Genomic DNA, 21,751 nt, shown 5'->3' on the forward strand with positions numbered 1-21,751 from the left:
GCATTATCCTAAACATACTAAAGAGAAATGCCTGGCATGCTGCGGGCCAAGCCTGAACCAGCAGTTGTTTAAGCTTGGAGGCTTTGCCCTTCTAAATGAATCAGGTTATGTCTACTTATATCCTGACTGGAGCCGCATTCCAAATGGCAGTGCCAGGCATCCAAATTCACTCTGTTCATGATACCACAGGTTATAATGAACAAGCCTTGATCACCAGGCCTTGGTGTAGATAGATGGCTGGATTGAAAAAATAGATATGGCCATCACAATGTTGTTAAATAGGTTAAATATATTTAGCTGTATATTAGATTAATTCATTACTTTTATCACTTGTAATTTACTGAAACAAATTTAATTAAGTAGATCCATAAAAATGTATTACAACAAAAAATCTGTGGTAAATCTTTTTTTTTTTTTTTTTTAGCAAGAACAGAATAGTGAGAGAATTTGTTTGTGAGGACTGCCTTAAGAACCAGCGGTGCAGAACATGTCGAACTCTGTGTATTTCTGTAGGGTGCTGTTGTATAACCTGTAATATCATTAACGGAGGCTAATCAATTCTGTGTTCAGCCGGCCGGTAGAAACCGCTCTCCAGTCTCTGCTACTTCAGTCTCTGCTACTGCACAGTTGTTACAACAGAAACGTGTGGGACACGTGAAGACACCAGCATTGCTTTATTTGTTGCTGTGATGCAGAGAACAACAGATCACACTGAGGTGACCTTTTTTTTTTCTTTCTTTCTTTCAGTTCACGTCCTTCGTCACAGATATCTTTTCACATTTTGTGGTCGCCTTGATCCTTTCATCCAGCGTTATCAGCTTTTGTGGGCAATGGCATCAGTCCTTCAGAAGATATGCCCTAAATCATTCCCACCTGTCTGTACAGCGAAGGCTGCTGTCTGACCCAACTCTGTTACCATGGCCTTGGTCCTAATGTGTGTTTGTGTGTGTTGGTCATGGCAGTGGCATGAACTTGATGAGCTCCACTTAGCACAGGACAGTTTGTACTGGTTTGAGGGAACATGAAAGTGTTTTCTTTACTTCTGTGAGTTTCCTTTGCTTCATGTTTACACATACCTCATTTACATATCTTGCAGATATACTTTTGCTTGCATTGGTAGTATTTCATAAGAGTTTTTGAGTTACTTATTTTTAAGAATAAAGAATTGTGCTGGTATGTCAGCTCTATAAAGGTGTCCTCAAACAAGCTTTGTGTAGTACAAGTTAAAGTATACTCGGTGTAAGAGGACTCTTGACTGGAAATAGCTCCTTAGGCATATTCCTTTAGTCCACTGGTCATTTTGCCACCCTGTATAATTAGACAGAGTCTTGGCAGATGGCATTTTCATTTTAGGGATCCCTCTTTAGAAAGCTGGCCAAATATACTGAGATGCCGTCATGGAGCCTTTTCTTTTTTAACGGAGCAGGGAGTGGTAGGGTGTGCTGGATTACAGCAGGGCCCGTTACAGTTACAGAAGGCTGGGGCAGCAGAGCAGAGAGGCCGGAGTAACAGGAGTAACGCTCGGCTGTCAGGCCGACTTAGGCAAACGAACCCTGACACAACAGGCTTCTGCCGTGGCTCACATGGAGAGCTGGGTAATGCCACTGAAAGGGATCACCGTGGCGCTCTGTTGCTAAGCAGCCACGGTTTTCTTGTGCTGCTGTGACCACACTTGTGGGCATTGCCACTTCAGGTTTGAGTGACCTGCTGACCCACCACTCTGACTCAATGAAACTGGACAAGCTGGAGCTTTATGATATGGAAATATATATGAAAACGCTTCATATGTATTTAGCTACGCTAAATGATGCAAAATTTGTGAACTTCATTATACAAATCAAAAGTCTATTACAGTTCTTAACCCAGTTTAAGAAAGCTCCACTTTTGATGTAATCGGAATTATCTATTCAACATCATATAATATTTGATATGTTTTCTCATGTTGTTAACATGAAAAATTGTGCATACTTATATTTATCACAATTATATTTATTACAGAGCAGTAGGTTGTGTGATTTATTCTATTAAAAAAAGGGAACATTACTTTTCCACCAAAATAATTTGTTGTGATCCGGTGGTGTGGTGCTGTTCCTGTTTTTCACAGAAAAGCCATCCGCTAACGTGCCTGTTGTTTTTGTCTCCCCGCAGGGCTCCGGAGATCATTCTGGGGCTGCCGTTTTGTGAAGCCATAGACATGTGGTCGCTGGGCTGTGTGATTGCCGAGCTCTTCCTAGGCTGGCCGCTGTATCCTGGGGCCCTGGAGTATGATCAGGTAATTCACGACCCCCTCCTTCCCCAAGTCTGCTAACACAGTAATTACCTATGTAACATCTAACCTGTACTACGTTATCACAACATATTCATATGATTACACTGATTATACACCCACTATATGTAACACAGTTATACCCTTTACTAAGTACACACTGTACCAAAATACACATGTTCTACCTTATTGGGAATCAACATTTAGATTTTTTCCCTTCCCAGCCCCACTTTCTATTCTGGAAGTGAAAAACATACCTGATGTGTGACATTGTCACATTCGTCCCCTACGCTGAGATGTTTGTGACAACTCCGTTCTATTAAGAAACAGCGATTAATGTTGGTTCTTTGGTTTTCTTGTTTATAGATTGACAGGATAAAGGATTAGTCTAGTTTCCACCTGGTCTCTGTAACAACTCTCCCTCACACACACACACACACACACACACACGAACACACACCACTATCTTGGCTCATTGTCCACCTGCTATCTGTTTTCAGCCACTCCAGATCACCTAATTTCTACGTCACCCATTAAAGAGCAGTTGGCTGGAATGTACTTTCAGGCCCAAACAACTCAGGAATGACCTGGCTTGGAGTTTCTCTGTGCCTCTGTCTTTCTCTGGAACACGCGCCTGTGTTTGTGTCTGTGCTGGCTTTGGTGACTGTATCTTGCTGTGGTATGTTATTTGTCATTGAGGTTTCATTTGTGGAGCGGTGACTCAACACCTCCCCCTGCCACTTCCTCCTCTTCTGCTCCCGAGAGAAGTATTATTTTTTTGTTGTTTCCTGCTCTCTCTGCTCCTGGGATCTTGTGCAAGCCCTATACGCTGTGCCTTAACCCACTTTTCCTGTAATCTTAATGAAAGGTTCGTGACATGGTTCGTCCAACATATCACATGGATCCCTGTTCAGCCCCGTTCACAATGGCCAGTCTGTGCGAGGAGTCCTTTAAATGATAATGGGCCACCGCTCTGCTGCAGTGTGCTATACAACACTCTCACGTCAGGCCTCGGCACATCCTTGCAGTAGCACACGAACACAGTGTGCCAGTTTTACAGATGCATGTATTCTCCCTCACTGCAAAATAAATCCTCAAAATATATAAGATGAGCCTCAGAGTGTCACAGGTTGACTGAGTGGGTTGTCTTATTTCACAGTTTGTGTGTTTGTTGAACACACCAAAGACCTAAATGTATTTTCACAAGCTTCGAAAAAGTTTTTTTTTTTTACCCCCTTCAGAATAAATCCCCTATGGTTGGTGGGAGGGAAATGACAGACGGCAGCAGGCCTAGTTTAGCACACTGTTTCCGGGGAGGGGATGTTAAGAGAAGCTCCCAGTGGGACCAGGCTGGAAAAGAGGGTTGGGTGTATGTGTGAGTGTATGTGCTGATATTGGTTGGGTAATAAAGATAACTGCAGAATGCTGTAGCTGGGAGTGGAGCTGCTGTTAAATCCTGTTGTTTGTGTGTGTGTGTGTGTGTGTGTGTGCGTGCGGTATTCGGGAACGCCACGGGGTGCTGTCTTGCTCCTCACTCTTGTCAGCCTAACTCCCTATAGGAGCACAGCATTACATGCATTAGAAAGCTTCCCAAATGGATTGTGTGTCAGTGGCAAAATATTTTTACTGCCTGGCATAATTTTTCATGCAGACTCCACCCTGCACCCTAATCTCCCACACCAACTCAACACCTCGGAACGACGCTTGGTTTTACTGTCATACTAAAAAAATGAAGCACATAAAGATTGCAAATCCTTACTGCTGTGTTTATTGTGGTTAGAACCGGTGTGCAAGAGCAGTATTCGGAGTTGGCTTTTCTCTGCTATACAACAATCAAGTAATCGAATTACTAAAACTATCAATAAAAAATAGCCATCTAATGTCTATCCAGTAGCTTTCCTCCTTGCTAACCTCGCAGTAAAACCTGGGTGTCATTTTTTAATCACACTCAACTGCTACATATTTGGAATTCAAGTCTCAAAAGGATTTACTGTAGCTTTTGTTCTTTTTTTTTGTTCTTATATTGTATTGAAACTGAACTATGACAACCTGAAATTATACTTGCGTATTAGACGAGTGTTTGTGGGAAGATCTTTTTAGAAACTTGTGCTTTATTGCAAAGTTACAGTTCAGAATGGGATCAACGCTGAAGGTTTATATTAGGTGGATGTAATTCTGTCTGAAGTGTTTCCTGACCTGTGCGTATGTGGAGTGTCATCCACAGGCCAAGGCATGACACCTGGAGCCAGAAGCGGCTGCCGTCAGCCCCCTGCTGCTTTCTCAGTCCTTGGGGTCCTGATCCATCTCACGCAGCAGAATATATTTTTAACTTTCCCACCCCCACTATCAGCAGGCTCTCACCTCTCAGGCACATTTGACCTTACATCAATCTTCCAGCACCCCTCTCATGAGCTGCAAGGCCCTTGGACTGCTCCTTAAGAGTGTGTGTGTGTGTGTGTGTGTGAGCATGTGTCAGCATGTGGTGTGTGTTTGTCAATCTGTTTATCGTCTCTCGACTTGGAGGGTAGGAGTGGGCTCAGTTGCACATTCACACCATTTTCTATTATTTTCTGCTCTTCTCTTACAAACAAAGTAATTATAACCCTGTGAATTTGATGTGAGAAAAGAGACATTTTTTAATTCACGCTTATCCAAACAGGTAACTGAACAGCAAAACAGTCAGCCAAAAACATTTCTGGCCATTTTGTCTGGGATTTTTTAACATAGTTACCATATTTGAAAAGACAAAAAAGTGCTGATGCAAATGAATGGAATTTTAATGAATCCTCTCTCACTCTTACGGAACCTATGGGACACACCAATCAAAACATTCATACCAGGAAACGCTGCTTACTTCCTGGCTTCAGAATGCTGTGGGTGCATACAGTAAGAGCCTTATCAGGGCTCTTAGTTTTGTAACTCAAAATCTATAGAAACCGAATGAGAATTGCTGGTGTCTTGTAAGTCGCTTTGGATAAAAGCATCTGCTCAGTAAAGTAAAGTGAAGGTGGTAGTAGCCTTGTGAATAACACACTCGCCTATGAACCAGAAGACCCGGGTTCAAATCCCACTTACTACCATTGTGTCCCTGAGCAAGACACTTAACCCGAAGTTGCTCCAGGGGGAGACTGTCCCTGTAACTACTGATTGTAAGTCGCTCTGGATAAGGGCGTCTGATAAATGCTGTAAATGTAAATGTAAAGTGAAGTAAAGTAAAATGAAGGGCATGTACAAACATGGCCAAATCCTAAATAGTTTTCATGTGGAATCTCTTGAAAGGCACAGGGTTTACATGTTGTTGTTCTTCTACAGAGTTCAGGGGTCAGAGGTAACAGGATAAGCTGGCCGGTGGATATGAAATTCCTTCAGCTTGAACAGCAGCTCTTTTCAAGGGCCACACCATGTCTCTAATAGATGTGTTCCCTCACGCTCTAGCGTCACTGACGTAAAAGCCTCTACCTTCATAAATCTGTGTGTATGTGTCATTTTTTTTACTGGTTTGGCGGAAAAAGTCTTTTAGCAGAAGAAAGGCAATTTTTTTTACCTTGTATTGTGTCGCTGAGAGCACTTTATCTTAAGGATACTGATGAACAGGCATAAATGTATCTTGCCTCTCTGTGCCTCTACAGATACGCTACATTTCTCAGACACAGGGATTGCCAGGGGAGCACCTGTTGAACGTGGGGACAAAGACCTCTCGCTTCTTCTGCCGGGAGTCAGATTCCCCTTACGCGGCGTGGAGACTGAAAGTGAGGCCCCCTCCGCCCCCACACAGCCCTCAGTGCTGCACCGTCAAATCCTGACCTTTCCACTCCTACCCAAAAAGCTTGACACAGTGCCTTTTGATTCTGCTTCATTCTTAAATACGATAGCTTCCCCCAGGCTTTGTTGCGCAGATATGGCTGCTCTCACTGACTCCTGAATGTCTCCTCATTTCCTGTCTCACCCACAGTCCACCGAAGAACACGAGGCAGAGACGGGGATGAAATCAAAGGAAGCCAGGAAGTACATTTTCAGCTGTTTGGATGATATTGCGCACGTACGTCCAACCAACCCCCCCCCCTCCTTTGTAATTGTCAAAGAACTGTTTTCATTTGGGACTGAGAAGCTTTTACGTGCCATATGTAGCATGTGGTAACAACTCTGCTTCTCAGGCTAGACTGCTATTGATTAATGGGCTTGATTCATCTGATAATAGGCTCTTGTTTTTCCATTTGAGTTGCTGATTTGCACATTAATTAACATAACTTGTACAGTCCAACAGATGCACTGACCATTGCAGAAGCAACGATGCTAAACTGATGGATGGAGCTCTTTTCCACTTTGTAGTTACCCGCTGTTTTATGTCCCATCAGGTGAATTTAGTGATGAATTTGGAAGGTACTGACCTGTTGGCCGAGAAAGTGGACCGTGGAGAGTTTGTGAACTTGCTGAAGAAGATGCTGTTAATCGATGCAGAGAAAAGGATTGCCCCAAGCGAAGCCCTCAGCCACCCTTTTGTCACCATGCAGCACCTGCTGGACTTTCCTCACAGTAACCAGTGAGTAGCCACCAGTCTCTTTAAACCAATCTGTTTTTTGGTACATTCTTTCTTTACCACTGAATTCCTTGTTGATTCTTTTTCAGTGTTAAATCATGTTTCCACATCATGGACGTTTGCCGGTCACGTCCAGGTGCCTACGATGCCATCAACCGCAATAAAGCCCCATTCATTCGACCGGTGACCACAACTGCTGCGCCCAGTCTCACTGTTCCCTTCAGCAAGATGCCTGGTGTCCACACACAAGTAAATACAACAGCCTTACTAGAAACGGAGCATTCAAGGACTCGTTGTGGTTCATCTGATTTGGAGGCATTTCAGTTGCCTTGCTACTGAATTTGTTATTCTGCTGAATATGAACAGTCTCTAACAGCCTTGATAAGAGCATGAGAACATCACATGTCAGGACTCCAGCCCTAAATTAGAATTTTCATTCTCCCGACTAATCTAAATGCCCAGTTCTGAATTATTTGATAAGGCTCTTGTGTCAGGATGATTTAGCTTTTTTGCCCAGAGGCCTTTTTGCTCATGAAGGCCAGATGGGAGATGGGACTGCCAGGCTGCATGTCTCTGCTTCACGTGTTCCGCCTGTTTACTTCATCACCGTTGTTCGCACAGCACTGCTATCGTGTCACTTTATTGCGTCTCCACTTGGTTGTTATGGCAACATGTTGACGTCATGGCAACACTGAGAGGAGCATTTGGTTGCTATGGAGCATAGCAGGACCTCTTTCTTATGGTCTTCAGGTGGAGGGTTTTGAACAGAAAAAACATGCTTTGAGTGAATTTTATAGAAATGAATCAGACCTCATGCTGGGCTATGTTGACCTCCTCTTGCATGAAAACTGTGTATATGTGTACATCCAAGTAATATAGTTAAAATGTTTTTGTGTCACTTGAGACCCCTCATGCGTCACAGCTGACTGTCTTAATTAACATTTTCTTGCACGATGTTGGTAAATTCAAATCAGTTCCAGTCAGAGCAGTGGAGAAAAGAAGTGCTCACCCTAACCTACTGAAAAAGGTCTTTGTTTGGCTAATTATTGTTAAAAGAGCTGCTTCAGAGCGATTCCACACAGCACGTTTCAGCTGCAAGGGCCTCATGGCTGTAATTCAATAATTCCAATTATAGAGTTTCACAGAATCAAGTGAACTTTGTGCCAGAGGCACATGCTTTCAGATTTGCCCTGTTTTTCTCCTCTCCAGGCTTCCTCAATTATGGGTAAAGAACTAATTGCTGTGATGAATGTCGCCACCTGCAGGCTATTTATTGATACTACAATCTAAAGAATTTAATTCTTAATACATTTCCTAATGACATTTATGGAAGGCATGTATTCATTTTTATGAGCACGTGAGTTGATGTTCTAGGCAAATGTATCTGTTAGCTTTATTAACTGATTTACCTTTTTTTGACCTCCTCTTTGATCTCTTTCACAGGCTTTAGCTCCAGCGGCTCCCACAGTGATGCATCCTGGGATTCCTCTGCAAACAGGAAATGCTCAGTTTGGATGCAGTGACTCTTTCCAGCAAGCACTGATTATCTGTCCTCCAACCATCCAGGGTATGTGCATTCTTACCACTTCTGTGTGTTTAGTGCTAAATAAAAAGTGTTGGGTTTTGGTTATACTTTAGTATACTTTACAATCGGTAGTGCTTAAAACTCCTTAAATTATTATTTTTAACTTTTTGGTCTCAGGGATCCCTACAAATCCCACCAAGCCAGCAAGTTACTCAGTTCGAATGGAGAGCACAGTACCACTTGTCACACAGGCTCCTGCTATTCAGCCTATACAGATCAGGCCAGGAGTCATCAGTCAGGTAAGTGAGAGAACAGGGGAGGTGGAATGTACTGATGCTGGATTGTCCTAGTTAATGGCACTTCTCCTGTTTGTCTTGCAGCCGACGTGGTCTAATCGGGCCCAGCAGATTCTTGTCCCAGCCTGGCAACAGGTGACACAGGTGGCACCCCCAGCAAGCACACTAGCCTCTGACAATGTGGCAGGTCCTCCGAGACTAGCAGACTGGGGGTAAGTGACAACTTATGTATATCAGCATATTTCAGTCCTTTGCTAGAGAATAAGCATTCCCACATGCCTGTTTTTTGCTTTTACAGGAAGGTTCGTCCCCATGGCAACCATTATAGCTCCATAATGCCCCCTCCACAACCACTTCTGACTAACCAAATGACCATGTCAGCCCACCAGCCCATTAGCATAGGTATCGCTCATGTTGTTTGGCCACAGCCTGCTGCTAACAAGAGAAACAAGCCCTGCATCAACAGGTTGGCATTAATGCTCTGATGCTCTATTTACAAATAAAATGCTATGCAGATGTTGAAATTTGTAGGGCAATATCAGTTATTCATAAGCTGGGAAGTTCAGGCTTTTTCATGTAACTTCTAGCTATACATTTTGTCTTGTCAGAAGCAACAACTTTCCTCACAACACAAACATCCAAAACTCAGCCTGCCAGAGTCCAAAGATGGCTGACACCACTAAGCATGTGGAGGAAGAAACCGAAAAGTGCGTGGACACAGAGCGTTGTGAGAAGGAGGAAGACACACGTGTCAGAGTGGAGGGCAGGGAGGAGGAGGAGCTTAGCTGCTGTAAGAGAGAGCCAGATCTAGAGGAGCTGTCCATTTCACAGAAGCAACGGCAGGCCATCGTCATCGATGACTCACCTAGCCCTGCGGTCAGTGTCATCAGCATCAGCAGCGACACAGACGAGGAAGAGGACGGTGCACAGAGGCACTCGCCGGGGGAGTGAGTCAGCAGCGAATTCACACAACGTCATGTCTAACAGCAAATATGCATTTTAATGAATCATGCTGTTTTGATAGCGTGGTGTTGTGAATGAGAAGCGAATAAATAAAGATAGCAGGGTGTCTGACTTCTGTCTTACTCTGTTTATGTCAGGTGTAAGGGCAGTTCTGAGTGTGAGGCGTGTCAGAGCACTCTGAACATGGAGCGAGTTTGTTCCCTCAGCAGCCCTGACTCCACCCTCAGCACCAGCTCCTCTGCATCTGTACAGTCCAGCGCCTCCCCCTGCAAACGGCCCAACAGGTATTTTACATTTACATTTACAGCATTTACCAGGGGCCCTTACCCAGAGTGACGTGGTAGTTACAGGGACAGTCTTAAATGTCTTTCTCAGGGACACAATGGTAGTAAGTGGGGTTTAAACGTTCTAGTTCACAGGCGAGTGTGTTACCTACGACATTTACAGCATTTATCAGACGCCCTTATCCAGAGCGACTTACAATCAGGGTTAAGTGTCTTAGTAGTAAGTGATATTTGAACCTGGGTCTTCTGGTTCATAGGTGAGTGTGTTAACCAGTAGGCTACTACCACCCACTAAGCTACTGCAACCCCATGGCTTAGTTTTCTCTTTATCTCTCTCTCCTACTTTTGCTCTCTATAACTGATGATTTTCTTGAGCAATAAAACATCTAGTCCAGGGGTTGTTGAGCCTGTTCCTGGATGCCCCATTTCTTGCACTTTTTGCATGGTAATTGGAAATTATATTGCCAGGAAGTGAATTTAAAAAACCTCAAAGTGACTGTGCCCTGTCTGTCGCTCTTATTGTCCTATATTGTTTGTCAACAGCATGTCAGATGACGAGCAGGAGAGTGGTTGTGACACCGTTGGTGGCTCCCCAGCCTCAGACTCCTCGGGGCACAATGATAGCCCCTTCATAGAGGGACGCTACATCGCTGACTCCAACCAGAACCGCAAAGTGCATGTTCCTACAGAGACTGAGCCCAGCAAGCCAGCGGTACGCACCATGGTGGTGCCGCCTATGAGGGTGCAGAACAATAATGTGGTCTGCAGTGAACAGAGCCCAAATGCAGGTGAGGGTTCATGTTGTAAATCCATTTTAGCAGTAGGCTTCTCATTTACTAACAGGATGGTTGAAATTCTTCTGGGATTGCTGAGGAATCTTCAGGTCAGAAGATTAATTGTTGGTCAAGGGTGCCATCACTTTTGTCTGCTTTACAGGTCACATGTCTTGGGATTACTCTGCCTTTGTAGGTCAGAGAGACACACGCAGGTGATTATGAGTGCAGTGTCAGTCAGCTCTGTGCAGTTCTGAGTGGATGAGTGCTGTGCTTTACTCTCCCTCCTTCACCATGACTACAGCTGAGCCTGAGTGTAGGCTGCTCCTCTGTGATTTTCATATCTTTTTGGCCCTAATTCAGCAGTTCTGTTAAATATGTGCATGTTTTAAAGACTCATAGTTGCAACATAACACCTACCTATCATGTACCAGTGAACACAAAATAAGGTACTTGGTATGGGATTTTTAGCTATTTGTTTGGACCTTATGGGGGTATTAGAATGGAAGCCATTTATATTGGTTTTGGTCATTTTCACTCTGTAGAGTTTGTGCAAAAGTGCTTTGTCCAGTGCAGGTCAACTGTGGAATGTAGTCTGACATTAGACCCACTTCTCACATGCAAGCTCCCTTCAGAGCCACACTTAAAAGGCCACAGTATACTATTTTGGTCCGCTGTCTATTTTTAGACAGTTCTATGGCCCACAACTTGAAATACGAATGAGATTAGTTACCATTTGGCTTAAATCCCCCTTCAGATCATGCAGACAGCTCTATTTTTGTAGAGCTCATGCCATTGCAGGCAGCTGTTGTTCTTTTTTTGTACTTTCTCATAAAATTAGACAGATAATATACGAAACCAATATTATCAAGCTTAATTGGAGTTAGCAATTCATAGGGTGTGTATTGGCAAGGATCTCACAATACGATACGTATCACGATACACAGGTTACGATGCAACTATTTCATGATATATTGTGGTTCTGTACATATTGCGATATTCTACAGTTCACTGAAAATGCTTTTTTCAGTGAACTACAAGATGCTGTGAGCGGTCTGTCATGTTTTGTGTGAAAATACCAGGCAGTATTTCAAAGTACCCAGCTGTATCTACAGGAGTGGAGGTTGTACTTGCATTCTGATTGTCATCGATGCTCACCTCTCAAAATAAATCTCTCGACAGCACCAAAATTTGTACACAAAAATATCAATATTTTATGCGCCTGTATCTACACAATATCACCACGTAAAATATTGTGCTATATCGATGATTTCTAACACCCCTAGTAATTTATTCCTTTGGTTGGACAAAATCTGCTCTGACTGTCATGTAATGGGAAGGTGAAATGGCAGCTGTACTTGGACCCCAAAGGAAGAGATCTGACCAATGCATTGTTCTCCATTCTCTAACTCTGTTGCTCTCACCTTCTCCCAGTCTTAGAGTCTTCATGCCCATCCAAGGTTCGCAGTGGAGCCCCCAGGCAGGTCGCCCACTCCACCCCCCACATCAACCGAACACAGAAGATCACCCCTCCATTCCAGCCACATCAGGCCCCACAGCAGCAGCAGTCTGTACCATTTGGGCAGGTTAGTGTTTAACAATGCATGCCAGTGGTGTGTGTCCAAGTCTGTTTTGAGTGCCAGAGGCTGCTCCGTGAACATATTCCTTCTTCTGAAATGTATAAGTCTCTGTAGGGGAAAGTTTGTCCCAAGGTTTTTCTGAGGTGTTCTGTTCTCCTCTAGGTCCAGCCTTACAGCTCCTCCCACCAAGAGTGGAACGGAAACTACAGCCACCGCCGCCCACAGGCATACATCCCTCCCACCGTACATGGTCATACCTTTACGCTGCCACACAGCAGCCCTACCCACAATACAGCTCACCCACCACACATGGGTGTCCACCCCCACGCTCAGCCTGCACTACTTTCCTATCCGCCTTCAGGCCCCCTGGTAACGGCTGCACCCATGGCCCATCTGCTGGCTTCTCCTGGGGCCACGCGAAGCCACGTTTTGCAGCCGGCCTACAGCCTCTCTCACCCTGCCGGCCACATTGTGCACCAGGTCACTGTTGGACTCACGCCACGGCTGCTGCCCTCACCCACCCTCCATCCGCAGGGTCAGTTCAAGCCCCTGTTCCCCCCACACTCTTACATCACCTCTCCCGCCTACGCCGGATTCCCCCTCAGCCCCACCAAACTCAGTCAGTACCCTTACATTTGAGACCTGCTCCTCGTGGAGCCTGTGGTGGGAGGCCTCTGTACACCTCACCACATAAAGGCCTCAAGGCCTCCAGAGGGGTCCTTACTGAAAACACAAACCACATGGTTCTCATGCCCAAAGCCATGGCACATCAGAGAAAGCAAGCTATTTTTTTTAATCATGTAGACTTTGGTGCAATTGAACTTTGAGCTTTAAGAGTTTAGGAAATCATGTGGCAGGAAAAAGGGTGGGGGGAGGGACAAAAAGAGCTGAAAAAAGCCAGAAAAGGGGGAATGGATGAATGAATTAACGAATGCATTGAAATAAACTCACTTTTAATGTGTTTTGCACATTTGATATACCTTCTCATCGGATATTCAATGAGTACTCCTTTAAACAGGTAAATAATCTGGGGGTCTGCTGAAAAAAAAAAAAAAAAAACATTTAGCACCTCCAATCCCAAAATTATTTTTGTAATATTGCCTTCTAACTTGTGCAAGACACATTTTCATTTGTAAAGCCACCCCCCCAGGTATCCTGTGCAAAGGCTGACAGATGCACATGTGTCCACACCGTGGTGTTTCTTGTTTGAGTGTTTGTACCTTCTCTGTGTCTTCTTGGTGTTCTCAGTGTCAAGTCACTTATCCGAGTATTCCGAGTATAACAGGATGTTCCTCACGCTGCATGTGTACTTGCATGGGCAGAAAAATGTTAACAGAGAGATGCCTAGACGTTGCTCTTAATGTTTGTGTCACGAGAATCGCTGCATTGTTAACTTGTCCCCAGCCATAGTGCCTTAAATATTTGAAGTTGTTTGAAGCTGTTCATGTTACTACGTATACGAGAGAATACACACACACACATATATATTCTGGACTGCAGCACTTGAAATTCTAATCAGTCCATGCATTCTATGTATGTATAAACACAGACAGATACATGTATCCATGCATAGACAGGCATGGATTGGATGTATTGCCCAAAAAGGCAGTGCTTATTTTTGGATTCAGCGTGTAAAAGAGACGTCGTGAGTTACTTTTTGGTCCTCAGTGGCAGAACAGCATGCTTTGTGGCGACAAAATACTGCTGTTCATCTTTTAAATGTTTCTTCATTTTCTGTACATGTTACCTTCCCCAGTTAAACTAGTGTACAAAGAGCAAAAATTGAATATTGCTTAATGTTTGATAATCAATTTATATTTAGTAAAACTACTAACAGTATTTGTACTGTTTAATGAAACTGCAATACAATCTATGTAGTTGTTGATTTTTATTTGATTATGATTTTTCTTTCCCCTTCTAGCTTTAGTTTCTTTGTTTAGGTTCTTATTTGACTAGATATGTAAAAGTAGGGTGGGCATGGCTTTGACTAGATAAAGACAAAAATAGGTCTTTCATTCATGGTATGGATTCATCTTAGCCTGAGCAGACCATGCAGTATTTGATATACAGACATATATATTGGAATATGAATATGAATATATTCATATTTATCTCTCTCATATATATATATATATATAAAAGAGCTAGTCTATTAAGTGCTGAAGCTTGACAAGGTGTGAGTTTATCGTGTGCAATTTTCTCATTTATGCATGTTTGACAAAACTCCCTTGCCCCCTTTACTATACCATTTGTTCAGAGCTTGTCTGTATCTACTGCTTATTTTATACATTCCGTCAGGGAGAAATGTATATATATTTTAATATATGTATATATATATATATATATATTAAAATATATAAACATATATATGCTGTGTGCATTTTTTTCCATTTGTTTTGCTAGTTACGTGTGTAAAGGTTTTTGTCTCTTACTTTCAAATTAAGTTGCTTGTGCAGCACCAAAGACTGTAATTCATTTCCTGAGCAAGGTAGCTACTCTTCTGCATAGACCTCAAGTATACTGTAGTAATTATAGTCATGGGGTAAATTTCAAAAATTGTATTTAAAAAAAAATGGCTGAGGTTATGTTTAGCTTTTTGAGCGAGTAATAAGTTGTATCATTTATCTTGAATGTATCATAGATAAGCTGCTATATAATGATTGCCACTTCAGATAGCTGTGATATTCTTCGTTCATTCTTTAGCATACTTATTTTTGTATAGGTATCTCTAATTACCTGAAGTAGAAGTGGTTTTATTTTAAAATTCTGCTTTCATAATTTGGAGTGTCATTGTAACTACTGTAATGCTGATAATGGACATTTAGTTGCATTTGCTGATATTTTGGGGTGTGTTTTTGCATCAGTATTTTATCCTCATTAACCTTTTTTTCTGGCTCGTCACTGCAAATAATTGGATGTATCAGTGTAAATTAATTTTTGTATGTTTTCATCTTGCCATTTAGCTGATATGTAGAGCTGTAGCTTGCAGGATTGATTTAACTTTTTTCCGTTACAGTAGTTAAACATGTACTAACAGACGTTTAACATTTTAGTGGGTTTTGTGCTATTTGGAGATTTAAATGTGAGATGCAGACGGATTCGGTAGCAACCACGTGTTGTACATTACTAGTTGCCAAGTCACACTTGTCAGTAGGTGTAGGGGATGTGATTGGATAACTGGTTAGACTCATATGATATGATAATTCATTTTGGAAAGATTTTGTCCAGCCCTGTTCGATGTTTGTGTTGATCAATGCAATGAGAAGAAAATCTAAATGAGAAAATGATTTGTTTAATATGAAACAGGTCTCAAATGACTGTGTTTTAGATTTTCCTGTTCCTGACTAGTATTGAGGATGTGTTAACAGCACTAGATTTGTGCCTTGAATCTGTGGTTAAAAATCATTCAAAGAATGTTGTTGCTCCCCTTCATTTCCCCCTTCTTTAAATTAAATTTGATTTCAAGAATTATTTTTTTTGGATAACTAGCAGCCAATCAAAGAAGGTCTACTGGGATCCATGTCCATGATAAAGTAGTTCAACCATGCATTATCAACTATAAAGAAAGTAAAGAATGTCAAATTTGTCAAAAAGATGGAAAAAAAAAACGAATATTCTCAGTCATTCTGGGGATCGAAATACATCTTTTGTCTTTTACTTTTTCTTTGTTTGTTTCAAACCGCATTAAATGTTCCCTAGACTGTTCGGGAGGATTTTTTTTAATATACATAAAAAAAACTCACAGTAGTAACGAAGCAAAAAGTGCACTCTGTTTTCAGACATTTAACAGTGGCTTTTGAGTTTGACTCAGATTTGCAATATTTCATGTTCACGTTGCTGCACTTGGCCTTGCGGCAACATCTGCAGTCCTTGCATTTGAAGTGTTCTTTGATGGTATGACTTGCTCAGCGTTGGTGTAACCCCCGTGTCGATTGCCTGCCTGAGCGGACGTGCCCTGTGCTGACCCCCTCTGAGATCAGTCGTCTCGTATACCTTTAACGGCACACTGTGCATGTCTGTAGTGCAGAGCCGTGCTCAAGGGCTCTGACACCTAGGGCTGGAAGGCCTTGCCTTTTAATGAATCTAGACTTACACACATTTTTTGTTTTTGTACTGTTTCAACAGCACACATTTGTCTTCAACCCATCTGATCCCTTGTATTCATACTACCGTACCCAGTGTCCGCATCGGTCAAATGTGGGAATGATCATCTTCTGATGGTACAAGGTGTTACAGTGATTTTTTTTGGAACATTTGGACATATCATTTACTCAACTTTACCCCTGCCTCCCAAAAATAAAGATACTGATACTGAATAGTTGTATTTCGATTCCTGTGAATTGGCAATCACCAGCGAAATATACACACTCTCCCATCGACCATATTATTCATAGTTTCATAATATTTTACTGATTTCATTATGTTGTTCATTGTTATAGAACATTTTCTTTTCTTAATTTCCATGCTGATTGCATTTATCATTTGATTGGTTATGTGATTTTTAAGAAAATAATTCAGGGTCTTTGTATTAATCTGACATTTGCTACTGTTAAAAATAACACAATATGCTCAAATGAACATCTTTGTTCATGAAGTTATTCTCTTCATTACTTTCACCCAGTCTGTTTAAAGTTAATTCACGCTGCAAGTTATAGAATCATCTTGTTTAGAATTCTCATCAATTAGACTTGATCACAATATCTAAACTGTTACTGTTTTAATATTTGTAATTTTTGTGGCTTTGTTTATATTTTTCTCTTTTTGATTTTATTTGCATATGTTTGGTTTTATGCTACACTAGTTTGCCATGTAGCAGTTGCACTGTGCAATATTTGACAGTATGAGGACTGGGAAAATAACCCTCTGTAATGTCTCTACAGTTTGCGATAGTGTTTCCTCTCTAGTTCTCAGTGATTTAGATGTGACCAAGCCTTCTCTCCTTTGTCACATTAAGCGGGTTTTCCAGGTGACTATTTTGGTGAGTGTCAAAATAAGACTTTATGGTGTTGTCAAGATTCACTTTGAATTAAACAAAATTGCTGCAACCTGTCTGATTTCGTTTTTTGTGTAATTGTTTCTTTCTTGTTAATGAAATGCTATACTGATTTGAAAGTAGTGTAATGGTATTTTTAATTGATATGGTGGGCAAAGGTGACAGTTCAGCAGATCTATGTTTGATGCTTAATACTACATTACTGCCATTTAGTGGTTACATTTGTAAGCAGCAGATCAATATGGTGACTCTTGAACTGCCCTTGAACCACTTACTGACATATTGTTTGCATTTTATAGTACATACACTTTTTTTTTTATAAAACAACACAAATTTTGCATGAGTAGTTCAGTGCATAAATATAACATAAATTAACTACATTTATGGCATTTATCAGACGCCCTTATCCAGAGCAACTTACAATCAGTAGTTACAGGGAAAACTCAGGGTTAAGTGTCTTGTCAGGGACACAATGGTAGTAAGTGGGATTTGAACCTGGGTCTTCTAGTTCATAGGCGAGTGTGTTACCCGCTAGGCTACTACCACCCTACCACCTAATGCTAATGCAATGTATATGTCAGGCAGAAAGCAGGCATTTCTAGATCCACTCAGTAATTTTATGCTCTTGAATGCTTTTAAATTCACCATATTACTATGCTTCTACTAGAATTAAACATTTGATATTTCATTTTTAATAATCAAATAATTATATCTTAATACAATTAGAAAGTTTAATTCTGTTGTTGATAAGGCTGGCCATATTTGTTACCCAAATACATATTGACCTACATTCTGACCCAGCAGGACTATTAATTATCAAATGAAAACATTGAAAGAAAGCAAAATATTAATGACTGTTTGAAATGCACAATGGTAAATAGAAAGTGAAATGCTATTCATTGTGAAACATAGGTGCACACAACAAAATGTCCTTCGCATTTAACCCCTACTGTACAGTTGGCGGCATGAAAGGTGCCGGGGTCTGGGATTTGCGATTATGGGTCCGCTAGGCCAAAACTGCCCCTAAATGTGGCATACATTAATGTAGGAACTTTTCCCTGGTTGTGGTCATGTGTAGATTAATATGATATTTATAATAATAGGTTTATAGACGTTTGGCTGGATTGCCCTCCTAAATAAATAAAATAAAATAAAATAAAAGTCCAGAGTCGCAGTGCGTTTATGGGCCACCAGGGGTCGTCGTGTCCCATACCGGAGCGGATTCGTTCCAACTTCGGCGTGTCAGCGAGTGCGACGCCGAACTAACGAGCGGTCGCGTCACGCCGGTGTAACAGCAGAAGCGGGATGGTCTCTCGCCAGGCGAGGAGTTGCTCGCTCGCAGCGTTTTCGGGAGGCGGACCGGAGTGACCGGGGGGGGGAAGCGGGTGAGCCTTTTGTGTAACGCTGCGCCGCAGTGATGGGTGGACGGTGCCGAGCTCTCCACAAAGGCTCCGGCTCTGCTCCGGCTCTTGCTGCCAGACGCGGATAAGGGTCCCGAAAGACCGCAGCGACCCCTACAAGCCACCCCGTCCACGCTGGTCTCCGGCCCGGATGTCTTTTGCACGCTCGCCACTGCCGCGCGTCCTTTGGAAAGACAAATGGCTTCCAGTCTGAGGAGTGCGCAAAAAGCTCCCAGCACACCGGATACCTGCGGGGGGCGCGGCCGGACCCGGGGCTGCCTGGACCGGATACCGGAGCCGGGGATAGGCGGGAGGACGGCGGCGGTGCGGGGAGAGTTGGGACGTGGCGCCGTTTCCACGGGAGTGGGGCCGCTGCTGATGCTGCTGATGCTGCTGATGCTGCTGCTGCTGCTGCCTCTGCAATGTGCTGCTGCTGCTGCTGAGGGTGAGGACACTGAGGGTTTCTCCACACCTCACTTTACTGTAGCTGTAGTTTTTTTTTTAACTTTCTCAATTTCGAGCTTCAAAGCAAATAATTTTGCCAAAACCGTTTTATGTTTAGAATGATGAGGAAAAAAATCTAATTTAGTCCATTTTGTAAAATGTGGAAAAAGTGATGCGCTGTGAATACTTTCCGGAGGCACCGTGTGTGTTACGATCACCTCTTTGAGCATCCTCTACCTGCTAATGTGGCCTTTAACAGCTACATAAGCAGTTATAACAGGGCTCTGAATGTCAAGCTACCTCTGGAGAGGCAGTGTGGGAGCGCACGGAACGTCTCGCCATTACAGTAGGTGAGATGAGCTGAAGCCGTGAAGGGTTTCTGGAAAGGAGCAGGTCTGCTGTGTGCTGCGACGTCTATTATTTTTGTGTTTATTCGTGACCTTGACCTTCCCTCACTGTAGACCACGAACCGTAACCTTGGCCTGCTTTTAGGAAAAATCATACTACCTTTAATTAAAAAATGTCTACACAAATAAAACTGAAAGAAATTTGCACGATTTGCACATCATAGTGTGCACAGTTCACCAATTCTCTTAAGTCTCTGGGTTCCATTAAATATGTGCTTGAACTAGTGAGCTCGGGTCTGCCACGCTGCCTCAAGCCTCAGAAGATGCAGCCCCTAAAAGAAAAAAGGAATCTATGAATTGGTAACAGTTGACATTTAGTTTCAACGGACGTTGGTAGAGCCGTAGACTGAATACCAGCCCTCCCTCGGTGTCCCTCTGAGCTTTCTCGCAAAGCAGGGCACGGCATAAGTGGGTCACTGTACAGAGGGTACCCACGATGATCGCTGGGCATGTAACGTCCAGTCTGAGGAAGATCAGCCTTATTATACCGCAGACCCGTATAGTCCCAAATGAATCATCTGCCTTTTTTCCCCCTCCACTCGAACAATGACACAGATTGTGCGGCGCTTGCAAATATAATTGCCTTGCATGCCAGGAATACAGAGAGATGTCTGCTGAATTTTACCCTGCACATCGCGAGTTTTAATCTCAAAGCCCAAAGCATCACCTGACAGGCGTGAACTGATCAGTCAATCGAGATGAATGTGCGATTGTGGCTGCAGAGAGACGTGCACAGAGTCACTATAAGAGCTGAGGTACGAACTCTGTTACCTCTGTAGTGGAGGTAGACCTACATTCATAAGCAGGCCCGTGGTAGAGCTGCTGATGCAGAGCTGGCGATCCTCGCTAAGAACTACAAATTCTCCCAATGATTAGTGGGATTTTCAGTGTGTGTTCAGTGTCATGTGCAGAAGAGCCACTAGATCCTCCGGGCTCTCCTGCCATTCAGAGGCATGTACAGTACGTGAATTATCAGCTCTGATCTGTCTGTGGGTGTGAGTGAATGGTGTGTGGGCCCCGCCCTGCCCTGCACCCAGCATCCCAGGACGGGCTCCGGCAGCCACAACCCTGGGTAAGAGTAAGCAGTTATGGAAAGTAAATGTGGGCTGGTAGTAGCCTAGTGGGTAACACACTCACCTATGAACCAGAAGACCCGGGTTCGAATCCCCCTTACTACCATTGTGTCCCTGAGCAAGACACTTAACCCTAAATTGTTCCAGGGTGGACTGTCCCTGTAACTACTGATTGTAAGTCGCTCTGGATAAGGGCGTCTGATAAATGCTGTAAATGTAAATGTAATGTGTGAAAGTGAATGAGTAGGGAAGTGTATGCATCTTATTTAAATACCATTAAGCTATTGATACATGTATTTTTATGACATGCGTAGCTAATACACTTATGCCAGCAGACTAGAACAGTTAGACAGCAGTGGAACACTGAAAGTGGTTTTCAGGGAGAAGATGGAGCTTTCATGTACAGTAAGTGTGCAAACGATCATTTCAGCAGGCCTCTCCTTCTTACTGTAGGCTGCATTTCTTCCTTCCAGTTTCATCCAGAGTTTAACAGAAAGAAACTACTATTAACCTATGATGCTCCAGGAAGGAACTTCGAGCACAATGATACAGCACAAAACAGCCAGTGTGGGTGAACAGTAATTGGAATCAATTGTAATTGATTGAGTTACTAAATATACATGAAACAACAGGGAACAAATAGCAAATGTGATTCACTTGAACAAGTGTAGTCATTATTTAACTCTGCCTATCAATTTATAATTTTATTTATTATGCATTTAAATTGAGGAAATTTGAGGAAACAAAACATGGAGTGCTGTAAAGAGGTCAAAGTAAATGACTGTCAGACTTTTGTGAGATTGTGAAGGTTAAGACAGTTCCGAGACTAAAAGCATTAATAAGGAAATTCTCTTATTGTCACGATGCCTGGACATGGCGAGGAAGAAGGACGAGACAGGGCTTTAATACATAGTAGACAAGACAAGGGGACCATCACCAAACAATGACCCGACGGCGAACAGACACAAACAGGGTAGATTTATACAGTCATACACAGGTGATAACATTCAGGAAACGAACATGAAACTTCTGTCCGAACTCCAGACCCAGAGTAGCCCCTGCCAGACCGGATCATGACAGTTATAGTTTAAATGTTATATTTATTAGTTTATGTTGTTTTCTTCATGACATACCAGCTAAACTAGTTTCAGCAAAGGTCAGGGTGCACTTCACCTGAAACCTTCCATCTCAGTGTGGTTCCAGTAATAAA

At 42.7% G+C, this 21,751-nt stretch overlaps 2 protein-coding genes across 9 annotated transcripts in view; both read left to right on the forward strand.

Annotated features, from left to right (window-relative positions):
• hipk3b (homeodomain interacting protein kinase 3b) overlaps positions 1-13,009 on the forward strand; it is a 32,684-nt gene extending 19,675 nt beyond the window's left edge. For 2 of the 3 annotated variants that reach the window (XM_028956013.1, XM_028956015.1), the window contains exons 3-16: positions 2,149-2,272; positions 5,896-6,015; positions 6,219-6,305; positions 6,622-6,806; positions 6,893-7,052; positions 8,247-8,370; positions 8,506-8,627; positions 8,709-8,836; positions 8,923-9,090; positions 9,212-9,571; positions 9,725-9,871; positions 10,415-10,659; positions 12,079-12,230; positions 12,387-13,009. In XM_028956013.1, the coding sequence (XP_028811846.1) occupies positions 2,149-2,272; positions 5,896-6,015; positions 6,219-6,305; positions 6,622-6,806; positions 6,893-7,052; positions 8,247-8,370; positions 8,506-8,627; positions 8,709-8,836; positions 8,923-9,090; positions 9,212-9,571; positions 9,725-9,871; positions 10,415-10,659; positions 12,079-12,230; positions 12,387-12,863 (2,599 nt within the window). In that variant the 3' untranslated portion in view covers positions 12,864-13,009. The remainder of the gene's footprint in view (positions 1-2,148; positions 2,273-5,895; positions 6,016-6,218; positions 6,306-6,621; positions 6,807-6,892; positions 7,053-8,246; positions 8,371-8,505; positions 8,628-8,708; positions 8,837-8,922; positions 9,091-9,211; positions 9,572-9,724; positions 9,872-10,414; positions 10,660-12,078; positions 12,231-12,386) is intronic. The other variant, XM_028956014.1, reaches the window with a different exon arrangement.
• Positions 13,010-18,516: 5,507 nt separating this feature from the next.
• kiaa1549lb (KIAA1549-like b) overlaps positions 18,517-21,751 on the forward strand; it is a 49,620-nt gene continuing 46,385 nt past the window's right edge. For all 6 annotated transcript variants that reach the window (XM_028956518.1, XM_028956519.1, XM_028956520.1 and 3 more), the window contains exon 1: positions 18,517-19,062. In XM_028956518.1, the coding sequence (XP_028812351.1) occupies positions 18,816-19,062 (247 nt within the window). In that variant the 5' untranslated portion in view covers positions 18,517-18,815. The remainder of the gene's footprint in view (positions 19,063-21,751) is intronic.

This window comes from Denticeps clupeoides, chromosome 16 (genome assembly GCF_900700375.1).
Source record: "Denticeps clupeoides chromosome 16, fDenClu1.1, whole genome shotgun sequence".
Lineage (NCBI taxonomy): Eukaryota > Metazoa > Chordata > Actinopteri > Clupeiformes > Denticipitidae > Denticeps > Denticeps clupeoides.